Source organism: Leptopilina boulardi, unplaced genomic scaffold (assembly GCF_019393585.1).
Source record: "Leptopilina boulardi isolate dan_hultmark-lab unplaced genomic scaffold, ZJU_Lbou_2.1 LbouV2_305, whole genome shotgun sequence".
NCBI lineage: Eukaryota > Metazoa > Arthropoda > Insecta > Hymenoptera > Figitidae > Leptopilina > Leptopilina boulardi.
In genome coordinates, this window is record NW_026137869.1 from 416,018 (window position 1) to 437,002 (window position 20,985).

The 20,985-nt window shown below is 25.9% G+C and overlaps 4 protein-coding genes across 4 annotated transcripts in view; 2 read left to right on the plus strand and 2 right to left on the minus strand.

Annotated features, from left to right (window-relative positions):
* The window catches only part of LOC127283034 (5-hydroxytryptamine receptor-like), a 175,761-nt gene extending 175,123 nt beyond the window's left edge, over positions 1 to 638 (minus strand). Inside the window, exon 1 of the mRNA XM_051307685.1 lies at positions 512 to 638. The gene's annotated coding sequence lies outside the window, so the exon portion shown is untranslated. The remainder of the gene's footprint in view (positions 1 to 511) is intronic.
* A 7,093-nt stretch (positions 639 to 7,731) lies between these two features.
* LOC127283054 (SH3 domain-binding protein 5 homolog) lies at positions 7,732 to 13,477 on the plus strand. The gene is made up of 7 exons (XM_051307713.1): positions 7,732 to 7,996; positions 8,822 to 8,884; positions 9,362 to 9,499; positions 9,594 to 9,755; positions 10,372 to 10,669; positions 10,741 to 10,901; positions 10,964 to 13,477. Exons 1-7 carry the CDS (start codon positions 7,949 to 7,951, stop codon positions 11,921 to 11,923), a joined length of 1,830 nt encoding a protein of 609 aa, XP_051163670.1. The 5' UTR covers positions 7,732 to 7,948; the 3' UTR covers positions 11,924 to 13,477.
* A 1,821-nt stretch (positions 13,478 to 15,298) lies between these two features.
* LOC127283055 (uncharacterized) lies at positions 15,299 to 18,237 on the plus strand. The gene is made up of 6 exons (XM_051307714.1): positions 15,299 to 15,366; positions 16,060 to 16,366; positions 16,544 to 17,111; positions 17,364 to 17,592; positions 17,714 to 17,945; positions 18,091 to 18,237. The coding sequence occupies exons 2-5, from the start codon at positions 16,111 to 16,113 to the stop codon at positions 17,900 to 17,902; spliced, it is 1,242 nt and encodes a 413-aa protein (XP_051163671.1). The 5' UTR covers positions 15,299 to 15,366; positions 16,060 to 16,110; the 3' UTR covers positions 17,903 to 17,945; positions 18,091 to 18,237.
* On the minus strand, positions 18,004 to 20,493 carry LOC127283056 (SH3 domain-containing protein Dlish). Its single transcript, XM_051307715.1, has 5 exons — positions 20,097 to 20,493; positions 19,239 to 19,462; positions 18,778 to 19,152; positions 18,454 to 18,709; positions 18,004 to 18,359 (listed from the first exon to the last, which is right to left on the minus strand). The coding sequence occupies exons 1-5, from the start codon at positions 20,143 to 20,145 to the stop codon at positions 18,085 to 18,087; spliced, it is 1,179 nt and encodes a 392-aa protein (XP_051163672.1). The 5' UTR covers positions 20,146 to 20,493; the 3' UTR covers positions 18,004 to 18,084.
* Between the last annotated feature and the right edge of the window lie 492 nt (positions 20,494 to 20,985).

Consider the following 20,985-nt stretch of genomic DNA (forward strand, 5'->3'; position numbering starts at 1 on the left):
GAAGCAAAATCCTGAACTAAAGGTTTGAGATACAATGGGCCAAGGTGGATGTAAAGGTCCGATATTGCCCCCTCTCCCCACCCCCCCTTTCAGTGCTAACAGACAGATGCTGTCTTCGGGTGACTGGTCGAACGAGGTCGAGAATTGCGACGAAAAGATGAAAATGACAGCCGGATCTTTTCTTCAATATTGTAACTCCTACTCTATATAGATATATATAGACTAAAATATAACTCTTTACTATATAAAAAAGCTTCCACTCGTTACTCGCCAATTTCATGACGTTTAATAACTTCGAATTGGATAGAATTTTTTTTTTTTGAGGGAGGGGTTTTAGTATAGTTAGTTATTTCAAAAGTATAAAATTTTTTTTCTATATCAAAAACAAATTTTGAGTCAAGCTCAAAATAAATTTTTTCTACAAAATTTGTTTCTAAAAAATTTTTACTAAAAATTTTTTTTGGTAGAAAAAGAAAATTTATTATCAATTAAAATAATATTTGTCTCTTACCTTAGACTGCAGTAAGACCGAAGAAAAAAATACTTCTTTTTGATGATGATAATATTTGCCGGAGGAAACACACGCGGTTTAAAAATTATCGAACACTTCCGAAACATTTTTGAACTATAGAAATTTTGAATACTTTCTCTAACAATTATAAGCGATCGCGCGATTTTAAGAATTTTTCGAACACTCCCGAAATATTTTTTTTAAATTAAAAAAACAAAAGACATTTTCTAAAAATTATAAACGATTACAATTTTTCGAACACTCCTGAAACAAAAAAAAAGAAATTATTAAAATAATTTCTCGAATGTAAATTTTCTATATTCAAATATCAAATTAAAAGCGTAAAATATATTTTGCTTTTAAAATTAAAAAAATGAGAATCCCGTTGATCACGTCTAAACAGGTCAATACACGAATTGCAACTGATTTTATTATCTTTGGGATTTTCCTCATCTATACAATATTATATGACCTTTGGCAAGGAACCTTTGTATTTAATCTCGAAACGCAGGTATATAAAGGTAATAAAATTCGAAAATTGTTTCCATACATTAATAATATAAAATTATAATTATTTTTTAATTTGAAAATGTTAAATGTAAATTCAAAAACAAAGTTAAAAAAAAATAAATTTCATTAATTTAAATAAAAATTTTCAAATTTAAAAATTATTAATGTATCGAATTTTCAAATTTTATTACCTTTATACACTTGCGTAAATGTTTACATTGAAGTACAAAGGTACCTTGTCAAAGGTGACATAACATTATTGTATAGACTAAAAAAATTTCAAAGATAATTAAATCAGTTGCAATTCGTGTATTAACCTGTTACAATATAATTTCTCCAAGAAATCAGAAATCGAATATAATCGACTAAAATTGATAGAATATTGTCGCTATCAGGATACATATATATATGTGTATATATATCAGTCGAGTAATTTGATGCTGTATACGGGTTTAGGTACTTTGGCAAATATTTGTTGAACCTGAATCGCGGCTTGTGTATTCGCGAATCGTCCCGCGAGTCCTGCAATCACGGACTCCTAACTTACCTTGACTACAAACGCATTTATATGTACGTACACATACGTACATATATACATGCAAACATTTACACTGAAATACATACACATACTTGCAAATATATATATGTATATATATATATATATATATATATACATATAAATGTCCCTAGTATGTATGTACGTTTATCGAGTTTACTTAATTGAATTATACTACCAAAAATATCACTAAATTTGCATACAAATTCAATATACATATAATAATCTGACATGACAAATTATATATATATATATATATATATATATACTTATTAAACCATTGTTTATTGCTCTATTCGTTATAATTATTTCGAAAATATTTATTATTATTTTATTTTTTATTAATTTTTTTCTTTAATATTATTTTTTTTATTCTCATTATTTATATTATTATTTATATTATTATTTATATTATTATTTATATTATTATTAATATTATTATATATATATATATATATATATTTAAATGCATCTTAATTTGTACTATTTTCTTAAAAGCATAAAATTTAATAGTTTTAATAAAAATGTCGGAGAGTTTTAAATGGTTTACTTTATAGGGCATTAATAATAAACATTTGATACATTCATAAAGTTCACTCATAATATATCCCTATAGTAAATATTCAAATAACTAAAAAGGATTCCATTTAAAGAGATCAAAGAAACTAGTTATAAAAAAAATTAATGTTTCTTCGAATCAGAAATTTTTAATTAAAAAAAAATAAATAAAATAAATTTTCCTTAGAGTTCATTCAAAAATATATAAATATTTTTTTTAATGACTTACTTTTTTGGAAAAAAAAAATTCCAAACAATTTTAATATAGACGAATAATTGTTTATTAAATAATTTTTTTTTTTATTGTGTATCGAATTAATTAGATTTAAATGGAATATATAATTATACATATGTTGGATAAAGTACATCAACTACCTGTTTTGACTAAAGTAAATAACATCAATACCAGAAGTAACTTTTAACCTAAGTAAATAAATGTTAGAATGTAAAGTTTCGAATATATATATATATATATATATAGCCGTACATTATTTACAAAACAGTTAAGAGTGAGTTTTTATTTATTTAATAAAACTAATAAAATACTTGTAGACGCACACAAGTCTTTTATTAGGATTTGAAATTATCAGAATTACCATAGTAGTATTATAGAATTTTATTTCTATTTTTGTTATGATAAAACAAAATAATAATATAAATAATAATATTAAAATTAAAATAAAATTTTATGTTCCGGACCCCTTAAAAATTATTTCGTTTTTTAAACAAAAAAATTGAATTAAAAAATAAATTTAGAGGGTTCGGAATCACCTTATATAAACAAATAAATTATGTAAATAAATCATTATTATTAAATAATAAAATTTAAAATAATTATTTTCAAAATTTTTCAAAAAACCATAAAAATGTTAATAATAATAAAGTGAAGAAAGCAAGTTTTGACTTTGATTTGTTTTCGTTCTCTTATACGCGAGTCCTGCTAGCAAAACTAAATCTCTTATGGTCGAGTGGGTTAAGTGAAACCACCGGAAAATAAGGTTTTCTTTTGCTTCTCTTTATTCTCGTTCATGGGGAGTGAAGGGGAGGGGGGGGGGGATTGTAGACTTTTCTTAAATATGAAGAAACCACCACCACTTTTTTTTATGTGCAAAAATTTTCTATATAATAAAAATTATACATATATATATATATATACGTTTTTTAAGCGTTAAATATCTATATTATAATATTCATAAAAAGAATTATTTCTTTGACCCGGTAATACAAAGTTTTTTAATTAGGAACGTCATTAATAAATACGAAGCCTTTGACTAGCTAATTATTAATTAACTCCATAGAATCTTTTTCAACTTTTGCATAGAGAAAAATCATATCAACATCCGTTAAGATAAATAAAAAATTAAAAAAAAAAAAATATTACATATTTTATTGAATATCAAAAATAACATAATTGTGAGAATAAATTTTATTGAATTAAATTTTATTTATTTTGACAAATTTATCTTTTTGTGAATATTTAAGAAAAATAAAACAATTTTTAATAAATCAAAAATCAGTTTTTAAAAATTCTTATTTTTAAAATGTGTTAATTTTTTCTTTTTCTAATGAATTAATAAAATTAATTAACAAATTTGTTATTATTAAATATAAAAGTAAAAGCTTAACAAGAAAAAAAGGAGAAAAAGAGAGTGAGAGAGAGAGAGAGAGTTGATGAAAAGCTTTTAGATATTCGGTCGTGGAAAATATTCAGACTCAGGAGTAGAAACTTCATTAACTCATATATAGATCTCTTTTGCAGAACGTTTCTCAAATGAAATAGGTTTCTCTAATAGAAAGTAAATTTTACGACTGTGAGCTTAAGGAAATATTGCAGAAAATTTGATCGTATTTGTCCGCTTCTCATATAGAAAAATGTTTGGTTAAAATGACAAAAAAAAAAATAGAATTCAATTTTTACATTTTTTTTTTTCCAAACAAGAATATTAAGTGGAATTTTGAATTAAACTGTATATTTCACAAACGACTGATTATTTCTCTTGATTAAAAACTTTTTTAATCTCGACGAGAAAATTTTCTCTGAACAACTTTCTTTTATATAATTTATGTTTACAACATATAAATGTTAGAAATTATAAATATTATTATTTTTTCATTTAAATATAAAAAAAACGCCACGTCAAAAAAATACAACTAAATTTTTTTTGTAATAAAATTTTTCCAATAAATTAAAATATTTACCTTAATAACGAATTTTCAAACTTCGAGGAGATTTTCTTTCAAACTAAATAGCCCTAGGAGATCCCTACTTTCAAGTTAAATTTCCATTTGGAAAATGTGAAAAATAACCGTAAAAATAGACCGAGTTCTAAAAAGTCTGAATATGAAGAATTCTGTGTCCTTAAGATATCCTTTTTTTACTTTTGCCCTTTGAAGTACGTGAGATATACCACAAGCCAGGATAGAATCTGCAAACAGAAAAATTAAAATTGTTAGCGCTGTAGTAACATGTAGTTAAATTTTTAACCAGTCGGTAATATAGAAAACTATAAAAAAAATTATTTCTAAATTTGATAAAAATAAGTGTGGCATATAGTAAAGTAGAATAACACAAAAATCTTGAAAATATGACTTATAGTTTATTTATTAGTTAATAAAATTTTATAATTAAAAAAATCGTTTTTCTACCTAAAGGACCTTTTTTTCTGTATAAATATAAATAAAATAGAAAAATAGGATTAAAATTCTAGTCTCGTGTTTCTATTGAATAAATAACAGAATATAAACTTTAAATTCAATGACAATATAAAGGAAGAATTCCATTTTTCTATATATTATTATTATTATTTTTCTTTTTTTTCAAGTTCCCTCTTGACTGACGCAAATCTTTGCATTTTACTATGTTCGAATGTTGAAGTACGTGAACGGAATCGAATTGATGGGTCGCATTGAAATCCCTTAAGGGCATAGTTGGTTGCAGGGAAACCACAGGAAACCATGTAGCTTCATGCTCTGATCTCATGATGTCTCTGACATATATATATATATATATATATATCGAAATAGATCATCCCTTTATTGATTTCCAAAAAGGACTATATTCAAATCGACCCTTTCTTTTTCTCTCATATATGACAATCAAAATTCCCTAACAAAATAAATCTCTTTTTTATTCTCCCATCATTTGTATATAACATTCATATCAAATTATTTTATATCTATAAATAAATATTTTTTACCTCTCCATAATTTTAACCAAAAAAAAAGTTTTTCTCTTTTAAAAAATAAATACTTTATTTTTTTTCAATTTCATTTTTTTTTTATATATTCCTTTTTTAGTTATAACTTTATAAATATATACGAAAAATTCAAATATAGATTTAGAAAATTCAATTTATTTGATAAATAAAAAAGGGAAAAAAAAATTCTATTCATCTTCTATGCATTTTTTTGTGTGACAATAATTTACAATCAGAATTGCTGGTATTTTTTTATTTTTTTTTTTTATTTTCCATTTGGAATCCCCAGGTTGGGAATAACTTTTGATAAGCTTTCGATTAATTGAAAGGATAAAATAAAAAGCCGAAAGAAATATATTGACTTTTTTTTGTTATACAAATTCTATAGTCACTGTAAATATTAAAATTAATATATCGAAATAATTTTTTATTGTTATTATTTTTAAAAAAAAATTTTTTAAATTATCGTTTCAGATTAAAAAGATTTTTATTGCACCTATATATATTAAAGTGAAATGATGAAAAATATCTTTAAATTTATGTATAATCAAAGAGAGATTTCTAACTTTATGAAATTGCACTTATTCTTTTATAGGTTATCCGTGCGCTAATAAATGTTCCGTAATTTTGGAAACCTTCAGAGGACCTTTATAGTACTTCCGGAATAGCATTCCTTTCTATTCTTTATTTTAATTTCACCAACGTTCATTCTTATTTTATTTCATTTTTATGTGACTTCTTTTTTTCTTTCCTTTTTTTTACTTGTAATTTACATTTATATCTTTGACTTTTAAGTTGTTTAAATGAACTTCATATTTAGGGCAATGAAAATGTAAAATTTTTAAATGAATTTTTCATGACAAAAATGTCTTCACTCCTCTCTCTCTCTATTTTTCACCATTTATTCCAACAGGAAGTCATTTCAAAAAGAGAAAAAAAAAATTGCAACAGACTTAGAGAAATATTATTGCACAAAAGGATTTTAAAATAATCACAGAAAAATAAAATAAAATAAAAAAAAAAACAATGAGACTTAAAGGAAGTTGAAAAATGATGTTTCTTTACGCGCGCAAAAAATACGAATATTTTCATAAAAATTAGATTTTATTATTTAAAAAAATAATTATATATTTTCATCAATTTTTAGTATAATAATTAATTATTAAAAATTTTGATTTTTAAATAGAAATTATAATTTTTATAATAATTTTTTATTAGAAATAATAATAAACTTTTAATTTCCTAACTGGCTTACAATATTTTTTATAATATTATAAGTATTTTTATTCAATTTCCCATCATGTTTGTAATATAAAGTGAAGGATAATAGGCTTCAGGCAAAATATTACATGCATGCTTTGGTGTCTAGCAAAAAAACATTCATGAAAAAAATTTCAAGAGGTCTTAAATAATGCATTAAAAATATGAAACCATATAAATATTTAAAGGTGCACTATAAATTTTTTTTTTAATTACTAAAATGTTTTATTTTTAAACTTTTTTTTAAATATTGTTTTAAAATCAAAATATATTTTGGTGTTACATTTTATTTTTTATTTATTTAAAAAATTCTGTTTTAGTTTATTTAATTATTTTGCATTTGTTTAAATATGAATATATGCCAAAAAAAATCACAAGCAAAGTATACATATTTAAATAAATTTCAGTGTCATTTTATAAATTTTTTAACTCGCGGAATATCCTGAATAATTTTTATAAAAAATATAAAAAGAACTAGCAAAAATTTACAGATAAATTATTAATACTATTTATTATATAATATATATTTTTTTTTATTATATCTTTTCTATAATTTTAAAAATTAGTCGCCAGTTTGAATTTCGCGCTCTTTGGAAGAAATCTAAATTATCATTCATCGGTAAAGAAGATCCTAATAAAGTTATATAAAGCAGAAAATAATTATAAACAAAGAGGTTAAAATCAATTCTTGGAAAATTGAATCTGTTAAATAATTTTACAATACTTAACATATTCAATAAAATTATGAAAAATAAAATAAAAATCAATGAATAGCTAAATTAATAAACTATTTTTAATTGCGCGTGCTTTTTAAACAATTTTTTAATACAATTTCTTTTAAAATTTTCTACCTTTCTGTAACTGTCAAATAAAACTAATCAATTGTTATAACAATTACAAATTTAAAAAAAAATCCCCCTCTTAACAATAATATTACTCCAAAAACGTGTATGATAAATAATAAAAATTTAAACAAAAAAAAAATGTTGTCTCCTTTTTTTTCTATCCTAATAAAAATTACAAATAAAAAGGAATAAAAAATTTGTTAATTAAACAAAATAGTGGAAAAATTTTCCACGTTCACGCCCTAACTTAACCTCACCATCAAACTGACGTTTACTCCAAAATATAGAACTTGACGCATAAATTTCAAAATGGCGTCGACTCGTCCATACACAGTACGTCGAATGTGTATAAAAATATAAAAATAAATGTTTATAAAAACAAAAGTGCGCATTCAATTTAAAGCATTAAATTGGTTTTCACAACGTTAACCAATTTTATTATTAATAATGTTAACAATTAATAAATTATTAATATGACGTGAAATTAATTAAATGTCGCAAAAAACAAAGTATGAACGTTATAGACGACGCCGATGGGCCACTGGATCCCCGTATTCAGGTATTGAAATAATTTTACTCTAATTATTCAATTGAAAATCACAATTTTACCATTATTATCTTTTCTTATTGTTTAAAATTCAATAAAAATGTCCTCAAGACAAATGTCACTTTTTATCAAACAAAAATTCATTAATATTTGTTTATCGCTAACATGATACCTCCTGGCACCTTGTCCCACTTTATATTATTTTTTTCTCCATAAAAAAATTACTTAATTTTTTTTTTTTTTTTTATTTGTTTATATTTCTATTTTCATTAGCCAAAGCAAATTTGAACAAATATTGATTAGTATGAGATAATTTATTTTTTACTCTCAAAGTTCCTTTAAATTTTGATTTTAAAATTTAGGAATTATTTGGGGAAAAAAAGAAATATTTTAATTATTTATTATTTTCAAATTGAAAACGCACTTCTCACATTATTACATTATTATCTTTTTAACAATGAGTCATTAGAAACAATTTAATGGTTGTGTGTGTGTCATATTCAACCTCGACACATCAAATGTCGATACTTTGTTTTGATCTTGATTTTCATGACAAAGTATTCAAAATTAAATATTAATTTGTTTCAAGTTGAAAAATTATCAATTTTTTCCTATAAACTTTTTATCATCTATAAATACATTTGATATTAATTATCTGCTGTTATAAATTATATTATTTTTTGTTTTATTATAGCCTGAATAATTGTAGCCTATGAAAGAATAGTAATTAAAATTATGATTTAAAAATAAAATTAACTATATTATTAAATTAAAAATTTAAATATAATTTTTCGTATGGTATCATGGTACTTATCAAAAATATATCTTATGTTATAGATCGAGTTGGAGAATTTAAACAATGCAACAGATAATATTAATAAACTCGAGATAGAGCTAGATGTGAGTATCAGAGGCTGCTTTTTCATTTCATAATATGCTAAAAATAACAATCTAACTATGACTGCATTGCATATACTATCATCTCGTACAAAGCTATCATTTTGTCTTTATATATTATGAATTCAATGAAAGAAAAGGATGTCTCCAATCATTTATAATTACCACAATATTTGTATATGGAGAGTTAAAATTTCTCGTTCACTGATTTTTGCAAATATTTATTAATTAACCCTTACGCATTTATTTATTTATTATTATTATTATTATTATTATTATTATTATTATTATTATTATTATTATTGTTATTGCTATAATCACTGTAAAATGGAAGGTATTAATTTAATAACGACTTTAGATACTAAATTATCATTTGGTTCTGTTTTGATACCCAAAATCTGTACTATTTTAATACTTTCTTTTTACAGTGATTTTTATTATCATTGTTATTTAATATAAACTAATTTGTAAAAATTTTAGGAAGCTCATACAGCATATGGGCAATTGCTCACTGAAACAACGAGAAGATCAGAAGAAATGAAGATTAAAGTGGGTGTCAATTGTGTTGAAAAAGCAAGAAGCTACTACCTTGCATTAAAAGTAGCAGAAGAAGCAAATGTAAGCAACGAAAATTTTCTTTTGAAACCAAACAAAATTACTTTTTTTGATAATTTGAAAATAACGATTTTAATTTTCCTTTTTTTTAATTAAGGTACAATGTCAACGGTATACAAAATTATATTCAACAGCCAATGAAATTCATGCTGCAGCTAAAGAAACTGTAGCATTAGCCGAAGATAGATTTGTGTCACATCAACACGAGTGGAACTTTGATGAAGCATGGCAGGATACGTTGAGCCACGCAACGATCAAAGTAAGCGAATCAAATATCATTTTGAATAGAGTCCTTGATTATAGAAGAAGAAAAAAAAAATGGGTCACTCTCTTCTTCAATCATCTTTCATTTCCTTATATCATCAAAAGAAATTTGATAAAAATCAAAATCAATTGGATCAAAAAAAGAAATGGGGAAAAAATTGCAAAAAAAAAAAAAAAAAAAAAACATTTAGTTTATTTATAAAATAAATTCAGATTTTGAAAATCGATATATTTGTCGTGACGTAGAAGATTGTAACAATATGTCAATTACAGCTACTTGCGGTCAATAGATCAACGAACATTTCGCATTGTCCACAAATGCTAATCAACTACTATATACTGACGTACATGTATCTTGCTTCATTAATGGAAAGCTGCCATGTAGATGTTAATGTAAACGCATAATATCACCCTCTACAAGGTCTTAGACCTCAATTAAACAGATACCCATTGTATGAACAGAAAATTATTCACACTATTACCTATTTGGACAAAATCAATGTTCGAATTTCCACTAATTCAAAATATCACCTCAACAATAATCAAAAAATAATTTTATTTCTCATATTTAAAAAAAAAAAATTGTCTATCATGAAAATTTAATTTATCAGGTAATGGATGCTGAGAATCAAAAGGCAGCTTGCGCAAGGGAACATCATAGACGTGCAAAGCTTTTTGATGAGGCGGAAAAAAAAGTTCAGGAATTAGAAGAAAAACATCCTCGTGCAATTAATAAAGCGCGTCCTTATTTTGAAATGAGAGCACAATGCGAACAAATGATGGCAACACAAAAAGAACGTATTGAGGAATTAAATAAAAATATCAAGGAAGCAAAAAAGGCATATGCTGCTAGTCTGCGAACATTGGAAGAAATTAGTAATCAAATTCATGAACGCAGAAGAGATTATGGTACAATTATTTTTGTTTATCTAAAAAAGTTTACTATATCATACAAAATTGATTATAATTAATAATTTCAGATATTATAGCAAATGGACCACGAGAACCGGGAGTTGGAGCCGAGCTCATTACACCTGAGGATAGTTTGAACTATGAGGATTTAAATAAAGTTACAATAAGTAGAATAAATTCGATAGCAAGTAGTGATGCTGATTTAGGCGATTGTGATCAGGATTTCGATGTAAGATTCCATTTTTCTCCCTTAAATCTTTCTACTAAATAATAATAAATCCTTTTTTTCAGGATGTTTTGGAATTGAAGCAACGTGTTGAAAGTCTAGGAGGACGATCAGTTGATGGAATGGAATCCACATCAAATCAATGGGAATTGGAATTGCAAGCGAGTATGAAAAAATTAAATGAAATACCACTTGGTAAAGAAAATACCAATTTTCACAATAATGAAACATTTAATGAATTACCATTGGTTGAAAATAAATTAACAAAAAACGATAACAATATTGTAAAATTAGATTCACAAGCAACAAAATTTTCTCTAAGCTATCAAGGTTGGCAATCATTGACACAAAGTCCAATTAATTCGATTTTCAACAAATCAAAGGATGCTTTGAAAAATAGTATTTCTAAATCTCTAAGCAATAGTCCAGTAAATATGAAACAATTCTCCTTTAGTAGAGCTAAACTTGAGAAACAAATTGAAAAGCCGACAATAGTTGATAATGAAGAATCTTCAAATGTTACGAATCAGGGAATTTCTACCAATTTAGAAATAGAAACAAAATCATCAAATCAAGATAAAGACTCGCCTATTGATATTAATTCTCGTGAAAATTGTCAGTCAAATGTGGATTTGAGAATTGAAAAAGTACAAATTGCGCCAGTGCTCGATAAAAATTTTACAACTCATAGTTTAAGTTCATCACCTGTGAAAAGAAATTTTCTCTTCAATTCCAAATCGACAAAATCATTGGACATTACACGAGAAACAAATCGTGAATTTAAAAAACCAAACTGCCCATCGAAAGAGTTGCCTCTACTTTCAATTTTCCGTAATTCGTCCGGTATGTCTAAGGACAAAAGTTGTAGTATGATTGATTTAGGCGATAAACAGAATTTAAAAAGTTTATTCGAAAATTCGAGTAACAAAAATCTACAGACTGTGAGTGTCGAAAGATTGGCAAATGCAAGGCATAAATTAATGTGCGCCGATAATAATTCCGACCTAAATTCATCAATTCAATAGAGAGAAAAAAAAAAAAGGAAATAACGCCTAAATCAAGTGAAAAGAAAAATTGTGATACATAATTCTGTTTGAAAGTTTATATTTAATAGAAAAAAAAAAAACAAACTTGCCGAAGCAAACATGACACACGAACATACGGAAAAAAATATGAGGTAAATATAAATTATTGAAAATGATGATATAATTAAGGAGCGATATTTCAAATATTTATTTATAATTTCGAATTTTATGAGAATCTCGTAAAAAAGATATTTTTTAAAAAGTATCTCTACTTATAAAAAAAACATAATAATGAAGCTCAAAGCTTCAATTTTATTAGTGCCAACTTTAACTTCTGCATTATGTGCAGAATTATGTCAATAATGCCTTCAAATTGGTCTGTTTTTTTTGTAAATTTCTTTTACACAGTAAAAAGAATAACAAAATAATTATTTTAGGAAAAATGTGCAAAGATTTTCTAAAAAGAATTTCTTACATAATAATTTTTCATATTTTCCCCCAAAAAAAAATCGTGAAAATAAAAATTTGGTATAATTATTTTCTAGAATCAAAAAACAGATGTTCAATTACTTTTCGCGAAAAAATTTTTTTTAAATTGAACACCACTTTTTTTGACTATAAAATAATTTTCTTCTTGTTTACTAAAAACATAATCTAATGTCTGTTAACGTTAGATATAAAATATTATGCAAGTTAATAAAAAAAAAAAAAAGAAATATTAAAAACAGAAAATACATATTCTCAAGAAAAATCATATAAAAAAAAAAAAAAATTATAGAAAGTCGAAACTTTCAAATGTTAAAAATGTAAGAACAAATAATGATTGTGTTCTATATAAATATGATTTTCAACTATTTTTTAAACAGAAGCTATAACTTCTGATAACGAACAAAATATCTAATTTATTTTTTAACAGAATTACCAAATTTAATAATAATTCATTTTAAATATAGATGTAAATTTTACTATATTTAGAAAAAAAAAAAATTGATTCTTAAATGAAAAAAAAATTTTAACGCCTGTTACGAATATTTTCCAAAAAAAAAAAAAAATTTCTACGAAGAGATAAAATCCTTCGTTAAAAAAAATAAAATGCTCAAAATTTATGATAATTTAACTGGATTCGTTGGCAATCACTAAACGAATGATTATCTCTATGTGATAAAAAAAAAAACCCAAGCAAGTTCAACTTATATTTAAAAAGAATTCCTATAAATTAATAATTAAAATTATTAATTGAAAATTAATAATTAATAATTAATAATTGAAATTATTAATTGCGTACGTAAATTAGTTTCTAATTAAATTATTAATTTATTATTAATATAAATGATTAATAATAATAATAATAATTTAAAATTATTTACCGCAAATTTCATTTTGACAGTTATGAAAGAAAAAAAAATAGTAAACAAAACAGGTGATTTTAATTGTGTCAAAAGTTAAAATACTTCCCTAAATAATTACTTTTTCGCAAATAAAATGAATCTTTGTATATTCTTATGCTTGTGAAATAAGTTTTAATTTGAACGAGGGATCTATTATATTAAAAGATTTATACCGCTTTATCAATAATTCAACAGTTATATCTTGCCAATGCAAAAAAAAAAAAAAAAAAAATGGCACTCGTTAAAAATTCATCGACTGTCAACAAATTTCTCGGCAATATAATATATATGTAAATAGTTTTGTAATTTTAGCGCGCTTAATAAACACTGATTACTGTGTACACAAAATAGGATATAATTAATCAAAAAAAAACTGTATTTCTTCGATCTATTTATACATATTGTTTGATCATTTTGTAGTTTTCTATATATATGTGTTGAAAGCAAAAAATTTTCAACTAATATTCCCAAAAATAGTAATTTTTTTTTTATTAATTTTTAAAAAATTCATTTTTTTTCCATTTAAAAAAAAAATTACAATTTCAAAATGAAATTGAACTTTTGCTTATTTATACGCAAAATCTTCACTTCAAAAGGTTCAATTTCCATATATATTTGAAATTCGTTTCGTAAAAAAAAATAAACAAAAGAGAATTTTGTTTAACGAACTTTAAGTTATAAAATCGTTAAAAATGTTATTTCTACAAAATTTTTATCAAAAAAAAAAAGGATAATTAAAAAAAAAAATGATTACAAATTAAAAATACAAATATTAAAATTGGGAAAAATATCCAAATTTCAAATCATATATATAGAATTTTACAATTTATATTTTTCTGTAGTGCAGTTTAAATATATTTTTTATTTTGTATTGAATAAAAAAAAGAATTTTTTTTTTTTTTAAATACTTTTTATGCCGAGTGTGATTTTTTATATAAATATTAATATACATGATTCATTATAAAAGCGATGTGAAAGAAACGAAATAGTTTTTAAGATAAAACTAAGTTACTGCTATACCACTACGACTATGTGTTTGAAACACAGTGATAAATAAAAACAGCTACGTAATAATAATAATGTGTTATTTATATCTGATTGTAGTCTGATCTCTATATAAGTCTCAGATTACTGAAGCGCACACGATAAAAAAAAAAACTATTCTTTTTTTAAACTACTTTCCTTTCCACGCTTCCTGAAAATCGCATTGTCATATATATATAAAGTTTTTTTTAAAATGAAGTTTAATTGCATCAATGAATCAAAAAAGAACATAAAACTAATCTTAAAGACTTTCGTGTGTTACTGCAGAAATTTTGTGCTCTGATAAGAAAACTCATTCCCAATGTAATTTCTGTCGTTTCACGCGAATTTAATACTAAAATAACGTAAATAATTAGATTTGTTATGCAAATATCAACCAAACATTTTATTGAAAATAAAAAATATATTTTTCTTTTAATTACATCAGATTTAAAATTTTTAAAATTCTCAGTTTTAAAAAATTTTAATTAATTCATTTAATTAGTTAATTAATTCAAAAATTTTAAATAGCAGCAAAAAATTATTTTATTTAATTTTCAATATTATGGAGAATAATTTTCGTCAGCTGTCTAATTAAATAGTTAAATGAAAGATTCATTAATCCTTTATATTTACATGAAACTTTGCAAAGACCTTATAAAGAGATTAATGAGTTGGAACTAATCACAGAAGGAAAGTACGAAAACTCATTACAAAGAGCAAGTGGAATTGTGATACGAAATCCCCAGCTTTCTGAAACTGATTGGTCCTGGTATAATATTAGGAAACCAAGTGTAATTTTCCCTCTTAAAATAACTTCAATTTCTTTTAATAAAATCTTTATTTTTGTAATAAAAAATAAGATTGTTTTTTTTTTGCAATTATTTTTCAATGTAAAATTCTTTTTATTTCCTATTGAAAAAAAAAACATTTTCAACAGATTATAATTATCACAAATAAAACGAAGAAGAAAAATTGAAACAAAAGAGAATTTTTCTCACGTTTACAACTTCAAGTAGCGGAAAATCAGAGGTAACAAAATTTTTTGTCTTTCGTTTTGTCAAAATATCCCTTTAGCAAATAATTTTTAAAAGTATACAAAATACTTAATTAAAATTTTTTTGAAAAAATTCTCATAAGTCATCAAAAGAACGTTGACCTAATAAAAATTATTATATAGAATAGCAGTTTCATGGAAAATGATTTTAACATCGCCAAATTTTCTGTATAATACATTTTGTTGGTGAATTGTCAATAAATTTGTCTCTTAAATTTGAACAACACAATAATAGAGAATCATCAAAGAGACGCATCTCATCATCATTGTCCGGAAGTTCATGAGCTCAACAACTATTTTTTTTTTGCATACATACACAAGAGTTCTAGAGGTTATCCATATCTACGCAGATAACTTTTGATGACAAATCACACTCTAATAGAAATGGAAAGAACGGATCGAGTTATTAAAAAAAATACTGAGACTTTTGAAAAAAATAATTTCAAAGCACGTGATACAATTTCTCATGTGATAACATTTTTTTTTCTTTTCATTATATATATATATCGTATTTTTTTATCTACTTTCTCAAATTACATATACTATTATAATGATGCATCAATTATAAAACGAAACGTCTTTAATTAAAAAAAAAAAACCAGTTCTTCCAAGTTAGAAATTTATAAGTATCAAAAGAATTTTTGAATAATTTTGAAAATTTTGTTTAGATTCCTGTTACTCCAGTGCCAAGAACACGTTATCAAGTAAATGAGAAAAAAATGCGGGAAAATAATATGCAGAGACTAGAAACCGCCAATAATGATGAGGAAGAAGAAGAAGATGATGATGATGATGAAGATGATGATAGGTCAAGTGATCATTTAGTGAACTCGGGCCTAATTTGTGCCGCCTGTCATGTCACAGTTAGTTCCACAATTCTCAGAGATAATAACATTAATTATGAACAAGCACTTGCCTGTTCACATGGACATTTTCTTTGTCAACGATGTGTGCAACGTTTTGCGATTCGACCTGGTAAATAATTTAACAAGAATTTAATAAAATTTTCAGAAATAGCAGAAAAATCCAACAAAAATGAGTGCAGATTTTTTTGTGTGGCTGTAACACAATTATTCAGAACTACTTTTCAGTTTACTTTGATCGAACACAAAAGGAAGTACTAATCAAAAATTCCTTTTTTTTTTTTTGTAGACATAGGTTGCCTCATTTGTGCAACGGAATCACAAAATTCGACATATTCCCAAAACAATAATAATAATAATAGTTACGAATCAAGTTTGGATAATATTCAAAGTAAATCCTCTGTACAATATTTACAACAGAAACGAAAGGAAGAAATATGTCCACGAACCCATTATCCACCGACTTCATCAATTATCAAAATTCCATGTAACAATAATATAAAAATAAACTCAATTTTTGAATGGGGAACCGATCACGGTGACACAATTTACGATGCTAAAAATCCACGAAAAAGCTATTGCAATATAATAAAAAGAGAAGAATCGAATGCAGATTTAAAAATTACTTGTCATATGATCGCCGAATGTTCACGACGACCAATTCGATGTCCACGTCTTGATTGTGCTCGCACTGTTGCACTATCAGCATTGACACATCATTTTCTATTCGATCATCCCGAGGTTCCTATTTTTAATGTTGAACCCGGTGTAAACAACACTTTAATTGTCAGTTTTTCCTCACTCACTTATGGCTCATCCAAATGTCTTGCTCTTCTTCTCGTTTCCGGAAAAGTGTCGTAAGTTGCTTTATACACTCTAAATCTGAAAATTTCACTGAATTCAAATCAGTGGCTCAGTTTTCTTTAATTCACCATTAGAATTTCACTGGTCAGTAAAAACCACTGATTCTCAATGAAATTACACTGGTGAATTAAAAAAAAAAACTGAGCCACTGATTTGAATTCAGTGAAATTTTCACTGATGCAGATTTAGAGTGTACAGATTTAAAATTTAGAAACTAATTCAAATAGAAAAAATTTACTTTTTAGGGGCGCTGCAGCTACACTATTCAGTGGAAATCAAGTTCATCCAAAATATCGAAATCGTTTACCATTACCGGTTTTAGCAGCTCGATTAAAGATCATTGATCAGCTTAATTGTCAAGATGAAACAAAAGCAGGTGGAGAAGGTCGTGCATGTGGTGATATTATAATAGCCTGGATTGCGGGTCTTGATTTATCAGGCTCATCTTCTGGAGCATTACGCTGTAGTATTCAAGTAATTTTTAAGCACACTTAATTAAGGTTACCCTAACTTCTCTAAAGTATAATCAAAGGGCATTATTCCGCAGGTTGGTCTAGTTAAAAGGAAAACAAAATTTTTTTTTTCTAAATTACAGGCAGTTGACGGTCTACAATCCGAAGTATTCCGTTCGTTGACCTATTGTGGACCAATAAATTCCCTCCGACGTGCTCAACGTCCACAGGATATTTTCGCAGCTGGTGACTGTGTTGTTCTTCACGAGGGTCTCATCAATCAGCTCTCATCTAGATGCGATAATTTCATAGTTAACGCCATTGTTCACTGAAACTCTTGCTCCCTTGATGTATCGTCTTTTTCATTAGAGCCAAGTAAGTATTTTCAGTCCAAATAATTTCCTAATGAAGAGGAATTATGTGAAAACAAACATTTCTGTATAGAAAAAGTGTATATTATTCGAAAGTTATAAAAAGTACGGGATACAATATATATATATAGACTATATTAATATTATAGACTTGTCATAGCTGGCGGACGGGCATAGGCCTTGGGAATAAAACCATATTTTCGTGTTTTTGGGGCATATGCCCAAAGCCATCCATCCACCGTTTGATTTCCGAGATCAGCATAAATCCAATCAGCACGTCTCACGGATAAATCGTCCGGCGCCTGCGCCTTGTAATCATAAAGCACAACTAATTCGGTTCCTGTTGTCTCATCACGAAAATCCCTTAAATCTTTTTGCTGCAACTGTTCACTTCCAGAGACATTACCATTGCTCGCTCCTGATATTTTTCAAAAACGATTCTTTAGATTATAACTGTAAATATATATATATATTTATGTAAAAATAAATAAATTACACAAAAAATTTCTAACCTAATACATGGGAATCTCCAGGGGAAGTTGTTGTCGTTGCAGTTGTTATTGCTGCATAGGAATGAAGCACATGACCAGGATAGACAAAACCAGATGGCACAAAACCTTCATTACCGTCACAATGTCGTAGAACCCAAAACCAATCAGGATCATCACGATTCAATACAGTAACAAATTCACCTCTCTCAACACTCACATCATTTTCATCTCGTGCAACAAATGTATATAAAACAATATATCTTCCAGCCGATGGATCCTAAAATTATTCCTCAATCTTAAATAATACTCTTTAAAAATTATGTTTAATAATCTTTTTTTTTTTACCTTGAAAAATGGATGCACATCCGGTTGGGATTGCGTTGTTTGTATCGAATTTTGCGATTGTGATACATTAGAACGATTAACATTTATATCAGCAGTTGTGATATTTCTTGCATAACTTTCACAATCGGATGCAGAACCAGTATCAGTTTGTTGTGCATCCAATCCCTGTGATCTTCCTGTACTTGATAAATCGCCTTCATTATCATTCAAACGAGGAAGTTTTTTCTTTACATTGTTCATTAGTGTGGCTAATGTGGATTCAGCGAGTTGTGATGTATACGGTGCACAATACGAATGAGGTACAAAACCCTCCATTCTTGTGTCAGCCGCTATCACATAAACCCAGTCATTCTCTCTATAGAGGACATTTACAATCTGCATTGGGAATTCAAAAATAAATTTATAATTCGATATATAAAAAAAAATATCTTGTATAAGAAAATTGTGAAAAAATAATCAACCTGGCCTCTTTTGACTTGAAGCTCATCATCCACACACGGAGTGAAATCATGAATTATAACCATTTTACTATCAGGCGAAAGTCCATTTTCCTTTTCGATTCCAACTCGAACTAAAGTTTCTATACTGGCACTTCCTGTTATTCGTCCAGGTGGTAATGGCACTCTGGTCCCCATTCCAAGACCTCCAACTCCATCTTTCTCCAAATTAAAATTATGCACTCCAGCTAAAATAATTCAAATCTTCGTTATTCTTTTTTTAACTTATATATAACGAAACTGACTACAATTTTTCCTCCTTTTCAGAAATTTAATAGCAAAATTCTAATTCTAAAACAAAATTTTATTTTACAATATTTTCATGTGTTTCACAATCAAATTATTCTTGGATCAAAATTGTCAACTTGTTTCGATCTTTTATGTGTATATATATATGTGTGTGTCTTCTTCCTTTTCTGTAAATACAAGTACGTGAACATTAAAAACCCCGTTATACCTTTGGTACAATCATTTTCAAAACTAACTGAAAGATCACCCTTTTAGTTTTTTAATACAAATTTTAATAAAACCCCGAGAAAAAAAAACATTTTCAAAATGGCATTTTCTATGTAAACAAAAGGCTAAATGTCAAAAAATTTTAACAACAACATGTAATAATGACATTTGAGCGCTGGTGTAACACACATATATATATATAACTTTCATGACTACTATGGATTTAAAAAGATCATCGATCCTTTGAAATGTATATATATATATATAGCAAAGCAACAGGTAGACGCAGAACAGGATGAGAAAAGGTACATATACAAACTATATATGTATACACATATATATAGACGAAATATCCGAAATACTTACGTTTCTTCTTCTTTCCTCGACGAATACGTACAGGACATAAGAAAGCCATTTTTTTGCACTCGTTCCGATCTTTGACGGGTTCTCACATTTCCCACGGGCACTAAGTCACATTATAGCCACCTGGGGACACGAAAAAACAACGTCCCGAAGAGAAGAAAATTTGACATTGTGAGCACAAAAAAAAAAAAAAAAAATGTTTAACCCATACAGATACACGATTTTTTTTTCTTGACACAATATCACTCGTTTTTCATTTGCGAGTTATACGCGTTTTACGACACTAGACGAAGATGACTGGACCACTTGGGACCGATCGGATCTTTCGATCGAACACCTGTGATCATTGGCGACGAAAAGTACAACCTGTGTGTACGTATTTGTGTGTGAAGTGCCACTGGCCCTGTATTGGTTTACTCAGGGCCGGTTCGACAACTTCCGCACCCCCAGGACATTTAAAATATAACTCTCTAAATAAAAAAAAAACAACAACAATAATAATAATACTAATGGTCATAATAATGATAACAATAATATAATAAAAATAAATATCAATAAACAATCATAATAATAAAAACAATAATAATAATAATAATTATTATTACTTATAATAACAGTAATAAATCATAATATAAAACTCGACTTATTCAACTAATGAAAATATGCGATTTTTATTTAAATAATACCAAATTAAAAATAATTTAATTTCTGTTACAATAAATATTTGTTTTTAATTAAAATAATATATTATTAACTGTATATTATTATGAAATAAAAATTGGCAAAAATTTATTGTAAAAATAAATCTTTTGCAAAAGAAAAAAAATTGATTTAATGTGAGAAATTTTTCTATGGAATATTATTATAATACGGTGTTAAATGATTAATTAAA